Source organism: Phyllostomus discolor, chromosome 2, assembly GCF_004126475.2.
Source record: "Phyllostomus discolor isolate MPI-MPIP mPhyDis1 chromosome 2, mPhyDis1.pri.v3, whole genome shotgun sequence".
NCBI classification, from domain to species: Eukaryota; Metazoa; Chordata; class Mammalia; order Chiroptera; family Phyllostomidae; genus Phyllostomus; species Phyllostomus discolor.
The window spans coordinates 102,836,581-102,857,450 of NC_040904.2; the positions used below are offsets into that span (position 1 = coordinate 102,836,581).

At 46.2% G+C, this 20,870-nt stretch overlaps 1 protein-coding gene across 6 annotated transcripts in view; it reads right to left on the reverse strand.

Moving 5' to 3' along the window:
• The window catches only part of MYLK (myosin light chain kinase), a 291,257-nt gene that overhangs the window by 117,741 nt on the left and 152,646 nt on the right, over positions 1-20,870 (reverse strand). For all 6 annotated transcript variants that reach the window (XM_036018196.1, XM_036018195.1, XM_036018198.1 and 3 more), the window contains 4 exons: positions 17,487-17,694; positions 3,868-3,913; positions 2,733-2,898; positions 1,396-1,561 (listed from right to left, as the gene is read on the reverse strand). In XM_036018196.1, the coding sequence (XP_035874089.1) occupies positions 1,396-1,561; positions 2,733-2,898; positions 3,868-3,913; positions 17,487-17,694 (586 nt within the window). The remainder of the gene's footprint in view (positions 1-1,395; positions 1,562-2,732; positions 2,899-3,867; positions 3,914-17,486; positions 17,695-20,870) is intronic.

Here is a 20,870-nt window from a genome sequence, read left to right on the forward strand (position 1 = left end):
GACAAACAAAAACAAACACACATGGAAAATTTCAAACCAAAACGGTTGAACTTATGCCTGGCCCTCAAAAACAAAACCCCCAAATGATCATTTTTGACAAATACCTGCTATAAAATGTTAAGGGAAAGTGTATTTTTATTCAGTTTCTCAAAGAAAACAATATTTTTTTCCAGCCACATTAATTTTTAAAATTTTATTATGGAAATTGTCAAGGTGTCCAATAGTAGACAGAAGGATGTAACACACCCTGAAAGCCAGCACTCAGATGAGGAAAATATCAATATTTTGCCAGTCTTATCTACCCACTTGTTTTGTTTTGTGGAACTTTTTCTGGGAGTGTTCTAAAACAAATCCCAGATAACATAGCATTTTGCCACTGAGTACTTCAGGGGGGAACAGGTCTTTAATTCAATGCTACCATGGGAAAGGGAGGAGTGACCAAAACCCTGCTCTCCCTGCCCAACAGCAGGTCCTGAGCCTGTAGTGAGCTGTGAAGTCAAATTCTTTGATCAAGACCAGATGATGGAGAATGGAACAAAAAATATCAGCAGGTACTACACATAGTACAACTCGGGATTGTTTCACGAAACTTGTTTCAGTTAAGTATGTTTATATACAGGTGTATGCCCTGGGTTGCAATGTACAATACATTTTCTGTGGGGGTGTGAAAAATGCTTGGGCCAAAAGTAGTAAAGAGAGTAAGGAGGAGTCGTGTCTGAGAAAGGAAGAAAACGTGGAAAAGAGAAATCACAGAAGAAAGGGGGTAAGAAAGGAGGAGGAGAGGTGAAGCTCATTTCCCTCCTTGACCCAGCAAATCCCTTGCTCAGGTTCCTGCTCCACACACTCTGACTTTCCCAGGCTGGACTTGATGGAACCAAGCAGAATATAGAAGGAGACATACACAAAGGTACTTCACAGGAAGGACTGACAGGGACTGACCACTACAGCAAGGAAGAGGCAGGGGTGAAAGGTGAGGCTGGAATGTCCAGTCCGGGAGAGAAGGAAAAAGAGGAGCCTGGGGCAGAAAGAGTTAGGTTGAGGGAACACCTGATTTGAAGAACAGAGTGAAGAGTGGGTGGTAAGTTAAATTTTAGGCAGGCAAGACATCAGCAATGTCCACTCTTTCAACTGGCATTTAGAGTCATAAAAAAGGATTCTGGGCAAGAAAAACTGAAGACACAGGTGTGGGGTGGAAGTTGTGTGCACAAGGGAAGCCTCTTCCTCCGTGGCCATGTCTATGCTGCTCTCCCACTTCTTTCCTGCTGGTTCAAGACCCTGCCTCTGGGGAACACACGGGCATGTAAACATGGCATGTGTAACACACAGATGCATAATGCAAAGCTAGGAGGGCACCAGGAATGGACTGCATGCACTAGCCCCTCTACCGGTTCCTACCTTGGATGGTAAGCTCAGCTGACATAGAGGCCTTCCCCGACCCGTTCGCCACCAGGCACGTGTACACTCCCACGTCATCTTGGCTGACCTTGTGGATTTCCAGAACTTGCATCCCATTCTTCTCACACATAGACACACGGGCACTGGGCTGCAGGGGAACATCTCCCTGTGGATGGCAATAGGGTGGCTTGGTCAGAGAAACGCTCACCTGTTGGCCCCGTCTTCCTTCCTCCAGCCAGTCTTCGTGGGACAGACACCAGGCACCTCTGCTTTGGGCTCTGTCAACATGCTTAGAAAACAGGCTATTTAAAAATATTTTTTTCAATTACAGTTGGCATACACTATTATATTAGTTTCAGGTATACAACATAGTGATTAGATATTTATATGCCTTATGAAGTGATTGCCTGTTAAGCCTAGTATCCACCGAACACCATATGTAGTTACTACAATATCATTGACTGCATTCTCCACGCTGCACAAGAGCAGTCTCTGGACAGCCCCTCTCCCTGACCCGAGGTCTGTGCATGCAGTATGGTGCTTGGTCGAGCTTAGAGCAGATGTATGCGACCTGTTTCAAAGGAGCTCTACTCCAAGGTGGGAAATCCTACATTCTTCACTTCAGTTCTCCTTTGCCTTCTTGTTCCTTTCATTCTTTCCCCAGGGTCAGTTCAGGAGAATTAAGAAATAGTAATACATGTCCCGTCACTCATTTTAATCCAGGATTTCCATCTGTGGAAAACTTGCTCTCCCTGGCCTTGACCCCAAGCTTTCCCTGAGGTCCTCAGTGCCCTGTTTAACATCCAACCCTCCTCCTTCCTCCCTGCTGCCTTCACTTCCCCTTCCCATACCTCCTCCTCCACCTCTGCCTTCATGCTGCCCAGGCCTGAGAGGTTTATAAAGCACTTCCACTTGGAGTATTTTGAGGGCAGTGGGATAGCCCCACCTCACAGATAAGGAATCCAGGGTTGTAAGAGATCAAATGACTTGCACAGTATCACATGCTTTGTGAACCACGGAGCTGTGGCTTAAAACCTTGTCCCGTGACTTCAAATTCTACTCTCTGGTGATGGTCAGGCCTGTGTTTCCTCAGAAGTCTGATGCTATTTTGTGAGAGCGTGGATTACAGGACATTGTGGACTGAGTAACTGAGGGAAAGCACACAAACAGGAGCAAGAACAAGCGTGGCCATGAAACATACAGAGAACCACTTATGGATTAAACCGAAGGGACAAATTAAAAGGACACTCCCACTAGTCCAAGGGTCTATCTAACCCTAAACTTTCAGGGTCCCAAGGCCCAGCCAGAGTTGAAGCAGACAAAACACAAAACCTCACCTTGAGCCAGGTGACCTGTGGTTGGGGTCTGCCAGTGATCTTGCAGGAGAATCGTCCCATCTGTCCTTCTCTGACCACTGCACGGCCCAGCTTGGTAGCAAACTTTGGTGGGCACTCTCCCCAGATGCTAGGACGGGTCTCCGCTGTGGGGGATATGAATCTGTCCCTGGAAAGAAATCAGGAGAGAATCTAGCCCCAGACACTGCAGCCATTCAGATCTTCCTCTCTCAGACCCCATCCAATCACTTAGGTTGAGGCCAGGAACGAGTAAAGGGCAGCCTTCCTGACTCTATGCCTCAAACACAGTTCTGACGTACCCTCTGGAAAAATCTGTGGCACCAAAACCTGTTTCCTCTACCTCTTGGGCATGCAGCTAGACTCCACTTACTAGACTCCCTTGAAGAAGGGTAACCTGACTTCTACTGAGTTCTGGACAAAACCCTGGGTTTTGGTCAACAGACTATGAGCAGAAGAGCTGTATGCCACTTCTACACTAGACCCACAAAACCTCCTGTGAGCTTTTCCATACCCTCTCTTGCCCACTGTTCTGGCTAGATGCATAGGGCCCAGCATCTATGCATCTCCTGGAGCAGAAGCTCCAAGGACTAGGAGATGATGGAGCCACAAAATGTCAAGAACCTGGATCCCTGAAAAATAATAGGAAGGTTCTCCACATTTTCAAGAATATCTGAATTGACTTTGCTTGAGTAAGAAATAAACTTTCCCTGTGTTAAGCCATTATGATAAGGGTTTTTTTTTGTTATAGCAGTGATTGTTACTTATCTTTACCAATATAGGTTCACTTTCCATAAGGAGTGTCACATATTGATGGCCTCTCCTATGTCTACTTACTTAAGTCTTTCAACTATTGCCTTGATTGTTAGACATTCCTGCAGACCATATGGCCACATAGCCTCCTTCCTTAGCATTTAGAATCTGGGCCAGTCAGGTGCTAGCCACAGGGGAGGCCAGGTCAGGAGGCACTTTGTGAATGACTCATCACATCCCAATAGGTTCCTGCTTTAGTTATCATAACCCAGGACACCCAAGATGATTTGTTTCCTATACATGTTCTATCACGTCTGCAGGAAAAGCCAATCCAGCCCTTATCCTGGCTTAGCATCCCAGAACTTACCCCATAGTTTTGGAGGCAAGCTGACCATACTTCTTCACAAAGCCCCCTGCAAGTAGGAAACAAGAAAGAGGCTTGAAGAGCTGGGTCTGACCACCCACTTGGGGCAATGAGTCTGAGAGTCAACAAGGGTGGGTGGAATAATAATGGGATAATAACAGAAGCAGTGAGCCCTGTGGGAGAGGCACTGTGGTGCACACTTGACATACATCATCACATGGTTTCCTGTAATAATTTAAGGTGGCTGGTACACATCATCCTTCTGTTTTCTAAATAGATAAGAAAAATGATATTCAGAGAAGTCACCCACTCAAGCTGCAGAGCCAGGAACAGTACAGGAATGCTTCCAGGTCTGCCTGTTCTAGAACACTGACCCACTCTGCTGAGCTGTGATCTGCCACTGTAGCTTCTACTCTAGGGATTGCCCGTAGTGACCCTGGACCCCTCCAGAAAATGACTCAGTTGCAGGGAGGGCGTGGGGGAGGGAGAGGTACTCGCACCTCTCTCACCACATCTTTTCATGTTGAACACAATCAATACTCCACCTTTCCACGTCAGATGCAGCAAATACAGCAGTACCCATCCTGCTGGAATGAAGCAGATGGCTGGGGATGAGCTACTGTGGAGTCTGCAGTCAAACAGCAAACCCAGCAAGGCAGCTGGGGTCAGCTCCTTTTATCCAGCTGCTACTGCATGGAGGGACAATTCACACTGTCACCATGAAGCGACTATAACATGGTGGGGTGGTTTTGAGGAATAGGGATGGGGAGGGAGAGGCATTTTTGAGATGGTAGTCAGCCGGGAAGTTGCTTTCTTTGCCACAAGCTGAAAATGTTTATGAAACCCCACCTGAGGTACACATGGTAAGGGCAGAAGTCATTCCTGATAGCAGCGGGCAGCCTCAATGCAAGATTGCAGGGAGTTTAGTGGAAAAGGGTAAATTCTACCTGATCCCGTCTACAAGAATGCATAGAAATGGAAGATGAAGGTCATGGCTGAGTATTTCCCTCGGCCATATCTGGTCTTAGGTTCCACCAGAACCTTAGTGAAAGAGGGTTAATAATAAACACCAGCATTGGACTTGAGCATGATTCCATATGGACTGGCAAGTATTATGCATGCATTCTGTTTAACATAACTATTTAGTGAGCTATGTATAGTTTCCATTCCATAATGTGGGTTTTCGTATAATTCCATTTGTATGAAATGTTCAGAAGAGGCAGATCCCTAGAGACAGCAAGCAGGTCAGTGGCTGTCAGGAGCGGGGAGGTGGGGGTGAGGAGTGACTGCCGGGGGTGATGGGGTTTCTGTCTGGAGGTAAAAAGTTCTGAAGCTGGACAGTAGAGGTGGCTGCACAGCCTTGTGAATGTACTTAATGCCACTGAACTGTACACTTTAAAATTACTAAAATAGTAAATTTTAAGTTATAGGTATTTTGCCAAAATAAAAAATATTAGGCCAAGTGTCTTTAAAACTCTTAGTGGTTAAACATTTTATTTTTATTCCAGAGGGAAAGGGAGAGGGAGAGAAAGAGCGAGAGTGAGAGAGAGAGATCAATCGGCTCCCACACGTGCCTGGACTGGAGACCAAACCTGAACCAAACACATACCTGAAACTCAGGCATGTGTCCTGACCCAGAATCGAACCCATGACCCTTCAGTTTACAGGGCAACACTCCAACCAACTGAGCCACACTGGCCAGGGCACTAAACATCTTAATCCAAGGGCTAAAATTCATGCATTCCTTAAAAAAATAAAATAAAGTGAAAATATGGCAGTTCCTTAAAAAATAGCAAAAAGAATGCCATTTGGAGGCACTTCCACATCAAAATAAGAGCAGTTTATGGTACAATCCAAAGGTAACACATTCAGCTAAAAGTGGAATTGAGGAATGCTTATTTTAATGTGTTAACACCAGAGAGTTTACATCTAAACAGAAAGAGACTCAGGGTGAAAATAACTAACAGTCTATTTATAGGCAAAAATGTGAAGTTTCAAAATGTCAGATAAGGCAACATTAATTTTGTGAAAGCATGAAAATCTGGCAGAACAGTAAGTTTATGTAGAAAAATAAGTGGAAAGGGAATTAAGGTAGAGATGCCAAAAATAGAAGAGTAAGTTCAGAGAATTGGGGAAGACGGGATCGAGTTAATGAGGGAAAAAAGGGCCAAGGCACTAACAGTATTTACACAGTTGCCTTTAATTTTTTTCAAGGACAAATAAAACAGAATGCTGGCGACTTTCTGCCATGCAAGTTCAACAGTGGAGGGCCCGGCACTTTTTGTCAGGAGATACAGGCAGACTGAACTGAGACAGCGAATGCTGCCAAAGGGGGCTCATGACACCAGAAGAAACATAATTAGTAATTCAGCCAGTTCAGTGGGATTGAACCAAGACCATTCCAGGCAAACCAGGGAGCAGTCACCCTACTAGTAGGCAAATTCAAAGTGGACTTTAAGGACTACTTAAAATAGTGGTTTTCCACTTAATTAGAATGAATGGCCACTTTTTGTAACAGGTATTTAGCAGTTCCCCCTGGGCCATCCTGAATTGAAGTTTGCCATTAACCACCCACATATATAACTTCAGAAAGAACATATATGTAAAGGCCTACCTAAAATATTAAGGAGAAATAAAAGGAAAGTAAATTACAATAATATTTATTTCAATAGGTAAATGTTTAAGCATGACTATTCCAATATGTAGATGCTCACGTACACTAGAAGACATATGGAAATGGTCCAGGTATTTGTACTGACTGATATGCATTTTTGGATTTCAAAGTGAGTGGTCAAAAACATACTGTACAAATAGTACAGGAAAATGAGAGAGCACAGGTGTAGAGACACCTAAAAAAATAAAAAGAATAAAAAGTAGTGTTAGCAATGTTATCTGTCAATTATATCTCAGTACAGAGAGAAAAATGAAAAGAAGAAAAATTACATAATAAAAAGGAAAGGACTGTTAGAATAAATAACAGAGCAGACATATTATATAAAAAAGAAAGACTAAAATAATGTTAAAAGAAGATAGCAAGACAAGTTACAGACCACTGAAGTAGAAGAAATAAAACAAAGACTAAGTGTGGCATCAAAAACAGCATTCTATTTCATGACATGGGACCTTTGAGACCTCACTGGTACTAAAACACTGGTTCAGCCCTGACTGTGAATGAGGCGCCGGCCAGAGCTTCAGCAGGCACACTGATGCACCCAGTAAACGCTAGAATAAAATCTGACCATGGAGAGAGAGGCCAAGTGCTTCAAAGCTGAGAGAGGGGACATTTTGGTGTTGAAGATTGTGAGGTTTCAACAGCAGATCACTGCAGGATATGAAGGGAGGGAGTAATAAACTTCTATCCGATTTTTAAAAGGTATTTTAAACAGCAATGTGGAGATTAGAGTGGGGTATGAGGAGAACCGAGGAGACCAGCTGGGAATTTGCTCAGCTGGTCGGGGATCACGGCAGCCAGGACCAGGGTGGTGGCAGTGGGGACCACCGAGAACTGCATGGTGGCACCGGCGTGTGGCTGGGGAAGGGCAGAGAGTACTTGAGGATGACGGGGGTGTCCTGGCTGTGCTCCTTCCCAAGGAGACATGGGTTGTCCCCTGTCAAGGTTTCAGCTGTGTCTCCCTGGGGCCACCAGTCCCAGCCATATCTGTTAATGGGTCCCTAACAGGGGCTGTCTCTGTGTAAACGGGGCCTCATCCTACTCAAACTATTCATCCTACAGTCTCTATTCAGTCAGGGAACGTTGGAGCTCGCTGTTGCAGTCTGCTCTTGCTGGAATGGCACATGCCCACCAGTCTCATGCTGTAATGCTCAGTAACAAGTACACCCATTCATACGGACCACAGGGGTCATTCCAAGGCGCCAAGCAGACATTTCAGGAATTCTGTTTTCGGTTCCAGGAAACGATGCACCAAAGAACCAATTCTTAGGGGAGAGGAGCTGGGCAACTGGGTGAAAAAGATGAAGGAATCAAGAAGCATAAATTGGTACTTACAAAATAGTCATAGAGATATAAAGCATAGGGCATTAGTCAATAATACTGTAATATTACTGTGCATGATGCCGGGTGGGTACCGGAAGTATTTGGGAGAACACTTTGTAAAGTGTACGATTGTCTAACCACTATGCTGTACACTTGAAACTAATGCAAAATACTATTGAGTATAAACTGTAATTGAAAAATAAAATTAAGCCCTGGCTAGCATAGCTCAGTGGATGGAGCGCGGGCTGCGAATCAAAGTGTCGCAGGTTCAATTCCAGTCAGGGCACATGCCTGGGTTGCAGACCATGACCCCCAGCAACCACACATTGATGTTTCTCTCTCTCTCTCTTTCTCCCTCCCTTCCCTCTCTAAAAATAAATAAATAAAATCTTAAAAAAAAAAAGAAAATTAAAAAAAGAATCAATTCTTCCTCAGGGGGATTGTAATAAAATATCCGCCACTCAGAAAACAGACTATTTCCCGGTCATTCCTGGATAAGGCAGTCACATATGCTCTCCAATGAGTCCAAAGAAATAGTGATGCCAAGTGTTGTGTTGGGGGACAGTTCAATAAATGGTGGCCAATAACCTCTCCATCGTCTTACATAATTACTCTAAGGAGAAACTGAGGTGCTCTGCAGAGAAAACAATTTCTTTTAGCAGCCAAGACTCTGTATGTCCCCCCAGCTCACGTCCCTGGGGCCGCTTTCCATTGTGATTCCCAAACACACCGAGTCAAGTGGCAGGTATTTCCTTTTGTACGCATGTTATAAAGGTGAAAAATCTACTTCCAGTGTGAGCACTCCTCTGCCTGCAGGCCTGATGTGGCAGAGTCATCTGGCTGCCGACTGCTGCGTGGGCGTCTGACCAGAGCCGGGTGATGGGCAAGTGCAGCGTACAGGGTAGGGGCAGTATTTTAAGCATGGTTCTGGGGAAATCCATCATGTTAAAAAGAAGCCCAGTTTTGTTGGGGACCATATAAAATGATGGTATATCAAATATGCACACACAGAATACCTGTAATAACTCTCAGGCATTTAGAAAAATAAAGGTAATATTAAAAAAGATTCATGGGGCAAAAGGAACTACACAGCATGTCCCTGTGGCTGTGGCTAAGAGGAGCAGCTCATCCAGAGAGCTGCAAGCAGGATGAAAATAGAGAAACAACTGCTTGTGGGCAGAATCCAGCCCGTTCATACTCTGAAGTGGACATGACTCCAAAACCTGCCCCGTCTCGTGCTCTAGCCCTTCTCCAGCCTGCTGCTCTGCCCCTCAGCTTCATTTCCCACTCCTCTCTGCTTCTCCCTGTCTACTCAAGCACCCTCCACCCCAGGCCCTAATTCTCTACACGTTCCTCCCAACCACATCATCTGAACCACAACCTGCCATCGAAATCGGACTCATTCTTCCAGGACTAGCCCAGGTCCTTTCTCCTCCACGAAGACATGACAGACCACTTCAGGCTCCAGAGGTCTCATCCTCCCCTGAGTATACAGAGCCAATGTGCCAATCGTCTGGCAAATAAACCCAGGCTGCATCATGACTGGAGTTATGCTTTTAGTTAGCTTTTGTGTCTCAGTGTTATCTGACCAACTACGTTCTTGCAGAACGGACCTGACAGAGTACTGTGCCTCCTGCACAGCACCACTAAAAGCAGTGCCCTGTAGGTACATCCTGATGTTGAATCTTCATTGCAATATACTAACAAAATATGAGGTCAAGCAAGTCCATCTCCTGAGGGCAATCATCAAGCCTTGTTCTTTGGTCCCAGAACAAAGTTAACACTTTCAATAAAATCTGATGAGTGAGGAAGAGGCTAGAACTCTGAGCAACTGAGAAAGGGCCAGGGTGAAGATGGGAGAAGGGGATGAAGGAGTGAGAGATGGGAAGAAATGATGGCAGCCTCAGTGACAGAAACCAAAGCAGGGACAGCAAGGGGCACTGGTGACCCCTACGGATGGAAAAAGAGACAAAGGCAAAGCGGAAGGTGAAAATAAAGGAGAAAAGGGAGTCAGGTGAAGGAAACTGGAAGTCATCCTTCAAGAACAGAATGAGACCAAGTACAATAACTTGTCATCTAACTCTTCGGTGCAGCAAATAAGTGAGGCTTCCGCCAGGGCAGTCTCAACACACAACTATGTCACAGCAAAGACACTAGTGGGGCAAAGAGAATAATTGTCATCTCTACTGCATTTACATTGTTAACTTTGATGAGACAGAAAAGGAAAACACTCCCAGAACATTTTCAAGATTCTGACTGAGTTAAAAAAAAATAAGGCATATGCCCTTAAAAAAAAGAAGGGTCATGAAAGAATGTAATAGATTAAAAGGAGTTTATAATAATATAAAGGGAAACAGTTAAAGGTCTTTAAGAAGACAGGAAGTTTGCATAGAAGAAGATAGTATGAAAGAAATATAAGAACAAAAAGGAGAATCACAACAGACATTCCTGAGGAATAAAATAATTTAAAGCTCAGCCAATATAAATAGACATGGGCTCAAAATACATAGTCATCAGTCCAATCCAGTGTGAAAATAAAAGGGATCCGAGAAATCTGTCCCTGGAAAAAGGGCAGTGGCAACGCAGATGGCACAGGGGCATTTCCTACGATTTCAAAATTACTCAGCAATGATGGTGCCCGAGGCGCCAGTGCTGCTGGGCGAGTGGTCACTAGGGCCACTCTCCTCCCTGGGGTCACTCTCCCTCCTGCCGCCACATTCCAGGCGGCATGCCACCTGACCCTTTCTCTCTCCCATAGTCAGGGAGCTTGGACTACAGGCCAGTTTTGTGGGGGTGCGAAGAGCAGAAGCTGCAGTGATGGGGGGGGAGGGCGGGGAGGAGGCGTGCTGGGGGCGGGGAGGAGATGGGCAGGACGCCAGCCCCCGCAGACAGCCTGAGCCCAGGCCTTGTTTTGAACCGGGGCAACTGAAAGGCAAAGCAAGGACTACGGCTTCTGGCAACCCGCAGAGCCTGTGGTGTGGCAGAGAGAAGAGCAGGGGAAACTATCTTTCTGGGACAAAAACACAAAAGCCAAACAGCGAAGGAGCAGAAATGAGCTCCTTTCTATCACTTCGTAGGCCCCAGTGTGCCATGAAAATACCCAGTACGCTGATCCCTCTGGTGTGGATTTGGGGAATGTTTCCTGCTTGGAAACTACTGTTTCTCAGTCAATTTCCAGGAAATCCGTGCTTACAGACAGAAGGCCAGTGGCAACCCCTCCCATTTTGGTGAGCTTCTTTGCCTGAATCAAATCATGTCATTTGCCTCCTTGATACCCTCCAATGGCTCTCTATCACCACATCTAGAGGCCCCACGTGGTCCCATGCTTGCCTGCCTGCCTCTCCAGATGTATCCTCACCCCACCTTTACTCACTTTGTCGGGACCCAACAACTCTCTTGCTGTTTCTCATTCTTAACTATGGCTACAAACCGACCCCCCCCGCCCCCCCAACTCATTTCTTGGCTTCTTTTGCTGCTTTCTCACAACTTACATGTGCATGTTCCCGTTTTGCCTTTCCAACTGATATCATGTATCCACTGCTAACTCTTACAGCATCTCCTGTTACTTAGCTGATATTCCCAGTAGACAGCTCAAAAAAGAAGAAATGTGTTGATAGGATTCCATGAAATAATACAGGAATATTAGAACCAAGTATTTAGTCAGCGTGATGGTTAATTGTATGTGCCAACTTGACTGAGCCTTGGGATGCCCAGACATTCAGGCTTCATCCAATCGGTTAGAGACCGGAATAGAAGGAAAAGGCTGCCCTTCTCTCGAAGGGGACAGCAAGCTGGGACAGAGGCAGGAGGATCTCCCCAGCCTTTGACTTGAACTGAAACATCAACTCTTCCTGGGTTTTGAGGCTGCAGGCCTTTTGCCTGAAACCACACCATTGGCTCTCCTGGCTCTCAGGCCCTTGGTCTCGGATGGGAACTACACCACCGACTCGCCTGAGTCCCCAGCTGCCGACTGCAGATCGTGGGACTTGTCGGCATCCGTAATCACGTGAGCCAGTTCTTTGCACTGTCTCTCTCTCTCCCTCGGGCGGGCCCACACGTTCATTTGGTTTTTCTGTAAGATGGCTCTAGTAGCGCTTAGTTGTCTCTAACTTCATTCAAAACAGTTTTGTTAGATTATATTATGACAGCTGTCATATCAGCGTGCATTAAAAAAACTTGTCAAAATTGGTGAATTTTTGTATAGCCATTTTAATACTGAAGACAGAAGAAAATATGCAACATTTTTGGCATATTTTGCTTTATTATTTTAAGAAAGGTAAAAATGCAACTGAAGCACAAGAAAAGATTTGTGCAGTGTATGGAGAAGGTGCTGTGACTGATTCAACATGTGAAAAGTGGTTTGGGAAGTTTCATGCTGGAGATTTCTTGCTAGACAAGGCTCTATGGTTGGGTAGACCAATTGATATTGACAGCGATCAAATTGAGACATTAATTGAGAAAAATCAACATTATGCCATGCGAGAGATAGCGATATACTAAAAATATCCAAATCAATAAAGTTATTGGTGAAAATGAAAACTGTGTCTTTCATGAAAAAAACTGTGTCTCTCTTTTTATGGAAAACACCATATGGCCTTGTTGGCCAGCCTAACACACAGGCAAAGCTTGCTTTTATCGCACTTCATAGATGGTGCATTTTTACAAACTGAAGACAAGGCTCTCCACCAGCATGAAGATCATGACTCAGTTCGTTGCAGTACTTGTTTCATCGTGATGGTCTGGAAGCAAACCTGCAATGTCCCCACAGTGTGCCTATGGGAACGATCTACCTTCTGCTTCTCTGGGAAACTGTGATAGCAGATGCAAGCACTAGCCAGTCGGTTCTCAAACTATCGGTCCCAGAATGCAGCAGTACCAGCATCACTAGGAAACTTGTTAGAAATGAGAATTCTTGAGGCCAACCCAGAACTACTAAGTCAGAAACTCTGGGGCAGGGCCTAGCAGTTTGTGCTTTTGACAGACCTCCGGGCAGTTCCAATGCACACTTCCATGTGAGAACCACTGTACAAGGCTAAATACATCCTGTCTGGAACTGAATCCTCCCTTGCTACTCAAAGTGTGCTCTGTGGCCATGGGTACCACCTCGGGCTGGTTAGCACTGCAGACAGTCAGGCCCCTCCAGACCTACAGAATCGGAATCTGCACGTTATCAAGATTCCCAGGTGGCTCATGTGCCCTTGGTTCACAAAATATAATCCTATAAGGTGAGTATGAGCCATCCTGAGGCCTGGGTCTCCTCTGGGCCTGCCAGTCTGGCTTTCCCTGAGCTCCTGAGCTAATGTCCTTAAAATTAAACCTCTATTACTCGGAATCACTTAAGTGACTCTCTGGTCCCTGAAACACGAAGGCCCTTCTCAGACTCGGACGACCAGGTATGGGACACATCCTGCATGTCAGTACTGCCCCTTGTCCCCCACACCCTGGGGTCCCTCTGCAGGTGAAACTGATTGCCCAGAACCACTCACCACCTGGTTTATACATGTGGGTCTTTCTTTTTCTTTCTCTGGGTAATCCTTGTTTTTCCCAATTCCAATGGGAGCCTCTCAGGCTGTGCTGCCCCATACAGTAGCCAGTAGCCACATGTGATTATTGAGCCCTTGAAGTATAGCAAGTCTGAATTGAGATGTGCTGTAGGTATAAAATACACCCACCAAATGTTGAATGTGCAGTATCTCGTTAATAATTTTAATATTGACTATGTGTTGAAATGATAGTTTCTTGGGTATATTGGGTTAATTTTATTAAAATTGATTTTACCTAGCTCTGGCTGGTGTGGCTGATACCACACCACATTTGGAGTGTCATTCTGTAACCGAAGGGTTGCAGGTTCGATTCCTGGTGTGGGCATGTATGGGAGGCAACCAATCAGTATTTCTCTCTAACACTGATGTTTCTCTCTCTCCCTTCCTTTCTCTAAAAGCAATGAAAAAATGTCCTCGGGTGAGGATAAAAAATAGAATTGAGCTCACCCTTTTCTTTTAATGTGGCTACCAGAAAACTTAAGATTACATATATGGTTCATGTTACCTTTCCGTGGACAGTGCCATGCTGGAGAACAGGCCTGTGGCCCCTTCATTAGAGAGAAAGGTCCCAGAGGGCAGGTACCAGGTCTCTTCCCTGCTCTGCACCATTCCTCTGTGGCCAGTCCTCTGAGGTGGGTGAGTGTCAGGGCTGGTATCTGAGAGTCTTTCTAGGGCTTAGACCAGGGTTGCATCCCACTGCATAAGGTCACGAATGGCCCTGTCAGTAAGGCGCTTGTCCTCATGGAGGATATCGCATGTTTCTAGGCCCTGGTTACCCAGTTGGAAATCAGATGAGGGGAGGGCTCTGCCTGAGCAAGATGGCTCCTGCTGTATGGGGTGGTGGGGGTGACTTAGCACCGGGATCCCAGCGGCTGCTCTCTCAGTTCTCTCCCCAAAGCCCCCATCCCCAGTCTCTCCTCAAGTGTTTCTAGTTCACACTGTCCCCACCTTTGCTGGAGCCCAGGGTAAGTGGCTGCAAAGGAAAATGTATGTGTTGCCTCTTTAAATGGCCCTTTGTGTCTCCAGCTGTCTTTCTCTGGCAGAGAGCAACCCTGCTGCGCTTGCTCAGGCAGAGCCCTCCCCTCACCTGATTTCCAACTGGGTAACCAGGGCCCAGAAACATGCACTATCCTCCACGAGGACACGTGCCTTGCTGACAGGGCCATTGCTCCTCTACTCTCCATGCAAGGGTTTCCCTGACGTGGTTCTCGGGATGCTAATACCAGGCTCAAATATTACAAGGCTACTGATTACTGGGCACCTACCCTGTGCCCGTACCACACTGATCCTTACCCAACCCCATGGGGCAGCCATGAGCTCCAGCTTAAAGAAAAGGAAATAAGGTTCCAAAAGGTTAGACATTTGTGGAGCTCAAATGCAAGACCATCTGACAACACAGCTGTCTGAAGTTGAGCACTAAAGAGTTGCAAGTAAAAATGATACTCTTAATTTCAAGACCTCTGCTCTTGCCAAGTAATAAGCATAGTAGAAGAGAGTTGACAAGAAGACAGGTGGGCTGCTAGATTCCTTTTGTAAGAATTGGGCTGGCCTGGCACGACCAACCAGTTATCTGTGGCAGAAGGGATCAGAGTGCATCTTTCTAGGCTTTTATAGTCTGTGGGCTGGTCCCACACCACACATGAGCTGGAACGGCCTTTGATGCTGAAGCAGAATGTGTACTGGTCATTCACATGTAAAGAGGCTGCAGTCTCTAGGCCATTCTATCTTCTAGAGGACACACATCTGAAGTGGTCTAGGCCTGAGTGCCCCCAAATTAAAGTCAAAGAGGAGGGGGCAGGACTTAGAGCCTGCGCCTTCTCCCATCCTGATGTGCCTCCCCTGCCTTGCTCCCTGCTCCCACCCTGACTGCCACAACCCACTAAAATTTTTATTGCTTAGTTGAGACATCAGATCTAACTTCCTCAACCATGGGAACTGAAAAAAATGTTTCATGTTACCTAGGTTTTATATGCCTCCCCTGAGCTCATAACCTACTCCATTCCTTAAAAATGAATCACAGAAAACCAGGGCTAGCCCAGGTTTTAGAGATCACTGAATTCAAACACTATTCTGCAGAAACAGGGGTCCAGGGGTTCAAGTCACACACCTGACTGGTAAAAGGTGCAACCAGAACCTTGGATATCTGACTCATAGTTACTTTCTTCCCTATCTCCAAACAGAATGTCAGGAACAGGGGGTTATAGGCTGAATTTTTGTGTCCCCACCCAAATCCTCACTGAAGCCCTAACCTCCCTCCCCTCCCTGCCACCATGACTGTATTTGAAGACAAGGCTCATGGGATGGTGATAGAGGTTCAATGAAGTCATAAGACCAAGGCCCTAATCCAATGGGCTGGTGCCCTTATTAGCAGAGAAAGGGACCACGGAGAGCTGGCGAGCTCGCTCTTGCTCTCTCTGCCATGTGAGGACACAGCAAAAAGGCTACTGTCTGCAAACAGGAAGAGATTCCTCACCAGAAACCAAACCCTGTTGGGACCTTGATTTTAGACTTTCAGCCCCCAGAACTGTGGACAAGTTAATTTCTATTATGTAAGCCATGCAGTCTGTTCTGGCAGCCCAGGTAGACTAATACAAGTAATTCTTATTTGTGGACCTCAGCTCAAAGTTTGGGCATTGAAAAGTGCACAACATGGGCGAAAGAACGGCAGCAGAACCGGCTGACTGAGGGCCATTCAGAGACTGACTGGGGCTACTTTCCGTCTGGAATGCCGTAGCCCACAGGCACGTGAAGGTCATTAAAAGGAACAAGTCACTCAGTTGAAGAATTTGGGGAAACTATCCAAACTATGCATATTCCATTCTGTGAAACAGTCTGTCCTCCTATGCTGTAGGTAAACAAGAAAATCATTGGCCCAGGTGCCCCTTGCCATCTCCTGGAACCTTCCCTGGATACAGTGATCCTCACAAACAGTGGTCCCTGAAACCCAGGTTGGGAGGACTGTCTTCTGAGAGAGGAGAAAGCAAGCCTGACCCTCCACTGTATAAGCCCTTAAAAGGCCTGGAAGGGCCGAGGGAATCTTGTCATACTTCTGAGGGTCTGACAACCCCCAAGTCCTTTCAGATGCCAGGTCTTCTACCAGCCAACAGCCTGCACTGGAAATGTCCTCACCAGCAAAGCAGCTTCAGTATGCGGGGGATGGACTAGCAGCAAAAGAAACAGCTTAATTTATGGTCAGATGCTTTTTTCCTGAAAGTTGTAAAGTGAATAAAATTTTTTAAAGTATAAAGGAGGGGGAAAAGACAAAATAATCAGTGTTAACACATTGGTGTGTTTATCACATATATTTTTTTGAGTTTTACAAAATTTTTTTATAATAGGCATCTATTACTTTATAATGATGACAATAAATGCTGCTTATTCACTCTCTAAATATTTCAGCATCTATTGTGAGCCAGGAGGTTTTCTAGATGCTGGACATACAGCCGTGAACAAGATAGAATCCCTCTCCTCCCGGATTTTCCATTCAGTGGTGGGTAATAGGGAGACAATGGAATTCAAGTCCTAGAGGAAAACTCAGGTGGAGTAAGAAGGTGGGGAGTCCTGGGGATGGGTTGGTCAGAGGGGTATGCTAAGAAGGGGACGACTGAGCAGAGACCTGAAGGAGGTAAGGGGCGAGTCAGGTGAAGGGCTATGGACAGAGCCCTTCCTGTAGAGAGGAACTGCAGGGTGAAGGTGCTGAGGCCTTGCTCTGGGAAGAGCAGGGGCCTGCATGACCCCAGTGGAGTGAGCAGGCGAGGAGTGGCAGGACGTGGTCTGGACAGCCAGGCGGGGCCGGACTGGGCAGGGCTGTGCAAGGAGTCTGGTCTCCGTCTCTGTGTGAGGCGAGGCTGCAGGAAGGCTGGAGCAAGATAGCCAGTCGTGTGTAGCTTGACAAACACTGTCTCCTGGGATGCCTCCCTTGTTCGCAGGGACAACATTTTCCCCATTAGATTAAAAGGGACCTGAGTTCAGGGATGGATGTACTTTCTCTTGTGGGTTCCTTCCCAAGAGATGGCTGGAGCAGGAGCTGCAGGCCTTGGGGAAGCGGACAGCTCCCACCAGGGCTCTCACCTCCTGGGACTCACCTTCCACCGTTAACTCCACTGTCACCTGCCGGGCACCACTACCATTGGTAGCTTCGCAGGTATACTTTCCAGTGTCCTCCTCACAGACAGCATGGATCACAAGGCTGAAACTCCCTCGGATGCCACAGTCCAGCAGGAAGCGGCCTCCACTGGTGATGGGCTGCCCATTTCTGTGCCATGCCACACGGGGCTCTGGGTAACCGCGGACCTTCCAGAGAAAGAAGAAAGGGTAAATGCTTGTATTTAAGGAGTTCTTCCTGTGTGCCAGGTACTGTTCTGAGTCCTTTACATGCGCTAACTCATTTAACCCTCATAACAACCCTAGAAGCAGATACTATTTTCATCTGGATTTAGAGATGAGGAAATTGAGCCCCAGAGAGCTTGGGTACCTGTCCCAAGGTGTTGAAGGTAGAAAGTATCAGAGTCAGGCATCCTGGCTCCAGGGCCCACTACACAAGTGACTCTCGAGCCTGGCTGCATATTAGAATCAACCAGGGAGCTTTGAAAAATGCAAGTGTCCAGGCCTTACCTTGGACCAGTTAAGTCAGAATCCCAAGGGGTGGGGAGGAGCATGGGGAGTCTAGACCAGTGCTTCCCACTCCAACGTGCAAATGAGTCACTTGTTAAAATGCAGATTCTGCTTCCATAGGTCTTGGGTGGGACCCGAGGTTCTGCAGTTCAGACAAGCTCTCAGGTGAAGCTGGTGCTGCTGGTCCCCAGAACTCACGTGGAAGAACAAGGGTCTAGCCCTGAGTTGCCCGGAGTGGCAGCCCCTAGCCATGTGGGGTGAAGGAGCACTTGAAATATGCTTGTCCTAACTGAGTTGCACTGTAAGCATAAATTATACACTGGGTTTTGTAGACTTAGTATTTAAAAAAAGTAAAATATCTTAATGATTTAAAAATATTGACTACATGTTGAAAATATAGTATTTTTGACGTGTTGGGCTAAATAAAAATATATTGTTAAAATTAATTTCACTTGTTTCTTTTTACTTTTTGATGTGGCTACTAGAAAAATCACTACTACCTAAGGGCCTGGCCTGCTGTTTCTGTTGGGCAGTGCTGCTCTGGACTGCTGGCTTTCTCCAACACTAGGAAACACCCAACCTCTGTTGAGTCTAAGTATTTTAAGGAAGTACTTTTCTAAGTATTTGATGCATCTGAGCCTTATAGTGACTTGTTCAGAGAGGATATTTCCCCAAAGAGAGGGAAATGGAGATAAATTCCAAGAAAACAAATCTTTACACTTTGGGTTTCTTTGAAAGAAATTTCCCCCAGGGCCTCAAGCCCTGAAACTGATTAGGTGCTTCAGAGTAGACTGATCCTCCAAGGAGCAGGGCTCAGACTGGCCCATCTGTTGATACACAGCCTGGGTCCCTGAACGGGGGGATTTTAGTACTGGAAGTGCACAGAAGACATCACAGACACCTCTTGAGAAAGACGGTGTTTGCACTATGAAACATGGTAGCAAAAGCTTTTGTCCATGTGTCCACATGAAGACAAGAGAGACAGAAGACAGATGAAACAAAACTAAAATTCACTGGATGACCCCAAATGGAATTCACAATGAAAGCCTTCAGTGACCTACAGCAATAACCCTCCTCACACCCCCAGTAAGGACAGAGGGGATGCCATATCAGCCTGTGGGAGAGAGGGGGCGAGGAGGCGGCCTGTGCATGAGCGCTTGGGCAAACTAATACATTAACTCCCTAAGAAGCTAAGGAAGAAATAACTGAGCTGGAAGCAGCAGCCATCATCTTGGGACCGTGCTTGCTTCCCATCCAGGGTGTCCAGCCCCCAGTGCACCCTGGGACTCATTTCTCAGTAGCCAGGGTGTGGATGTCTTCCTAGGAAAGGAGTCCTGGAAGCACAGGTGAGATCTCCACAGCAAGCAACCCCCCTCTGTGGTCCTCTGCCACCCCTTCTGCGCCATTCCGAGAACCGCACGAGGCCTGCCCCCCATTCTCACTCTTCTGGAGGCCGGCTTCAATAGGGAAACAAAACCAGAAAAAAAACCCCTCCAAATCATTATTACCCATCTTATTTATGATTTCTGGAATCAAATGAACAAACAAACAACAACCTCTTTCCTTTCCAAATCGAAACTATACTTAGGACAGAGACTGGCTACCCACGAGGGAACGCTTGTTCTGAAGTCACCTCCCCAGAAGCAGATGGCAGAGGCCGAAGCCACTGCAGCCTCGCCGAGACACTCACTCGTGTCCCATCTCAGGGTGACAGGGACCGCATGCGGCTTTCACGTCTATCACAATGTGAAACGAAGTACTGACGATGGTTGTCTCTGGGTGTCTCCTCTTTCCCTTTTACTTAACTATTATTCTCTGATATTTCTGTGAACAACACACCTGAATTTTGTAAAACGGAAAAAAAATTTAAAAGAAAATATGTTCTGTTTATACTAGTGTGTTTACATAATGAATGCATAGCACATTCACTAACATGTGGAGAACCTCAAAGCACTTAAACGTAGCCATGTAAATAAAATCACCGCACAAATAAATATTATGTATGTTCGGAGGCAACAAATGCCAGGTACCTACATAAAAAATGTGTCATCTTGTGACACCATGTTGGCACAGAGGTTCAAACAAAGGCATATCAGACACCAATTATTCCGTTAAAGCATGATTCTTCTCTGTTAAAGCATATTTTCAGGAAACAACTAAGGAAAATAAACGCTTCCCTATAGAAGAAAGGCCTTGGGGGGCCTGGTCATGCAGTGAATTTGCAAAACACCATTATCTTCTCCCCCACCCCATGGGGCAGGACCAGCCCGGCCTCCGGAGGATGATCACCCAGCCTTCCGTGAGCTTCGGAGAAAGGGAGGGTACAGCACTGTAATTGGGCACAGATAAATCATTAACCGTACCCAAGGTGTCCTCAGCATTCCATTAGCAAGTTTTCTGGCCCCCTGCAGCAGTGCCAGCTCTGGTGGCCCATCAGTCCCCGAGGTATCAATGATTAACTGGGGACATTGCAAGTGTTCCAGACCTCAGGGACACAGCTCCCTCTTTCCCTCTCAATTTTCTTCTCATTGACACACATACACACCCTAATTTCCCTCTGAAATGTTCTGTTAAAAATAAATACTTAGGGATTTTTTAAGTATCTGGAAACTGGCACCTCTTAGAAAGCTGCAGTTTGCAATGGGACTTTTGCGTACCTTGCACCTGCAGCAAAGGCAGGAATTTCTGTGACCTTGCTCTGTTCCAAGGTCTGAATGACGTGCAACTCCACTTCTTTTCCTCCCAATATGGGATAAACTTGTTCGGCCACTACCTAACATTTTGTAAAAATTATTCAGCTTCAAGCAAACCCATTTTTATTGTCTGCCCACTCTCCCGGGCTCCGGGGTGGGGAA